Source organism: Fopius arisanus, unplaced genomic scaffold (assembly GCF_000806365.1).
Source record: "Fopius arisanus strain USDA-PBARC FA_bdor unplaced genomic scaffold, ASM80636v1 scaffold00112, whole genome shotgun sequence".
Taxonomy (NCBI): Eukaryota; Metazoa; Arthropoda; class Insecta; order Hymenoptera; family Braconidae; genus Fopius; species Fopius arisanus.
This window is the reverse complement of record NW_011887851.1, coordinates 255,552-257,746: the sequence shown is the minus strand read 5'-3', so window position 1 is coordinate 257,746 and position 2,195 is coordinate 255,552. Positions and strand designations below refer to the sequence as shown.

General features: G+C 40.3%; 1 protein-coding gene across 1 annotated transcript; it reads right to left on the bottom strand.

The window, feature by feature from the left end:
* Positions 1-6: 6 nt before the first annotated feature.
* Positions 7-2,189, bottom strand: LOC105271562 (tether containing UBX domain for GLUT4). The gene is made up of 6 exons (XM_011313173.1): positions 1,934-2,189; positions 1,748-1,803; positions 1,304-1,553; positions 762-1,238; positions 308-665; positions 7-176 (listed from the first exon to the last, which is right to left on the bottom strand). The coding sequence occupies exons 1-6, from the start codon at positions 2,018-2,020 to the stop codon at positions 7-9; spliced, it is 1,398 nt and encodes a 465-aa protein (XP_011311475.1). The 5' UTR covers positions 2,021-2,189.
* Between the last annotated feature and the right edge of the window lie 6 nt (positions 2,190-2,195).

The following is a 2,195-nucleotide window of genomic DNA, read 5'->3' as shown; positions in this document are numbered from 1 at the left end:
AGCGGTTTACCTGGATTTTATGGCTTGGACACTGGCAATTTTGGGATCCACCAATTTGCTCTTTAATTCTGGCTTCAGGTCCGATGTTCCTGAGTAGTAAATTATTGCTGAGGGGACGAGGCCCTCATCAATCAGACGATTTGATGGCGATAGATTCTTCCTTGGAGGTGTGACATCTGACAAATGAAAAAACAATTTATGAATTAAAAATCAATTATTGAATTATCCAACAAGCCATTTTTTTAAATTTCAAATTAATCCTAAACAAGTAATTTTTGAAAAGTTTCTCAATATTTTTAATGCTCACATAGATCGAAATCCTTCTCACAGTTCTCCAAATATTCTTTAATAAAGTCCTTAATGTGCTGGACAGTCTCCACCGGACCAAATATTCCCTGGAGAACCTTCTGCCTAGGGAACTGTATCCTAATTATCGTTTTCCTGTATTTATGGAGCTTATTGAGGGTTGACTGGGTGCGTTCTAATTCACGTTGGGCACTTGTGAGTAATGGGTTGTCCTCGAAAGCCTCTCTCTGACGTTTAGCATCACGCAAAAGAGTCTTAGCGTCATCCACGGTAAGATCGTAGAAATTATCAGGAAGATTTTCACAAGGAATCGCCTGGGCCTCCGCCTGATCGAAGATCAACGCATTTCTCTCTCCCAACTGAAAAAAAAATCAAAAACACCATTAAAAAAAACTTCCAAACAATTATTTACTCTCAGACATGGATTTAAATAGATTAAACTTTAAAATTATTACGTATTGGATAGGTTCAGTGATTTCTTCCTCCATCTCAGGGTCTTCCTCAGCCCCTGGAGAAATCGGTTGAGTGGATTTATAATTTTTAATCTCTGGCTCTGGTTCCCCTGTGTTCCCATGCCCCAGAACATTTCCACCACCGACAAATCGCTTCCCAGAACCTCGAGAATTTTTATTCTGCGCTCCTTTTTCATTCTTCAACATCGCGATGGGATCAAACGCCTTCTTCACTTGATTCTTGACATTCGATACCATATTATTAGCTGCATTGCTCGCCTGCTGCAGTGCTGTATTGCTGTTACCTTTCCTTTGAGGTTTTTCATTGGATTTGTTCGACTTTGAGGGCAGTTGACCAGCAACATGAGCTTGTGTTGTTAATTTATCTAAATCACGATGAAGAAGTCTCAACATGGCACGTCCATCACTCAGACCCAGGGATTGCAGGGATGTGGTGCTCAAATTTTCAGCCCCATGAATCTGAAAAAAAATTCATGATTCAATACATCTGACAACAAAATAATCAATAATCCAGAAACTCTCACCTCCTGGTGCATGTAAGTAATCACAGTATTTCCATCCTCCTCCCTAGGACAGAGGTTCCTGACAATTTCAATCAAGGTCGTCTCCGAGGAAAATTCCCCCATGACCCTCTGTCCATTCTCCAGTTGAATGCCAATAGTCACATTCGATGACTCCCTTTCCAAATTCCTCTGCACCATCTCCAACTGCGCATTATTTGGAAGTCCAGTGAACCGAAAAATCGAGCTCGCCTCGAGGGTCTGATTGAAGTGTCTAAACTCAAAAAAAAAAATCCTCAATTTCCATATTCTCCACCCTAATAAATCGGCCCAGATTTTTCTCTGAAAAATCAAAAAGCCCTGAGGAAAAGCATAAAATCACTGGAAAATTCCCATAACCCCATCCTCAGCCCAGAGTCAAATCTAGATTTGAATTAATAAAAAATAGTTCTGAACCAAAAATTTCACCTGAGATCCCATTTTTTCGAGCTGAACCCCTGCTTCTGACAGACTTCCTCGAGGACCTGTCCAAAAACAGTAAAATCATGGATCATCAAATTCCAAAGTAAAAAAAAAACGTCGAGGAAAATAACCCCCAAAGAGCAACGGAGAAGATGAGAAAATGGAGAAAATATTGAAATATCGTAATCTCACCTGCAAAATTGTAGTGTTGGGTGTTATTTTGACGTTTTGACGTCGACCATTGGGTGCAAGAACAGAAACACTCCTGTTTGCCGCCATGACGTACCTTTAACTGAACATTTAACATAACGACCACATGACACACAAAACGCGTGCGTGAGAATTCCCGAAGATCACAAGTACGAACAGCTGTTCTGGTCTGTCTCTGTCGTAAGATAAAACTTTTTTATTTACCCCGAATAATCATTCAATTACCCCAATACAACCCAACCCC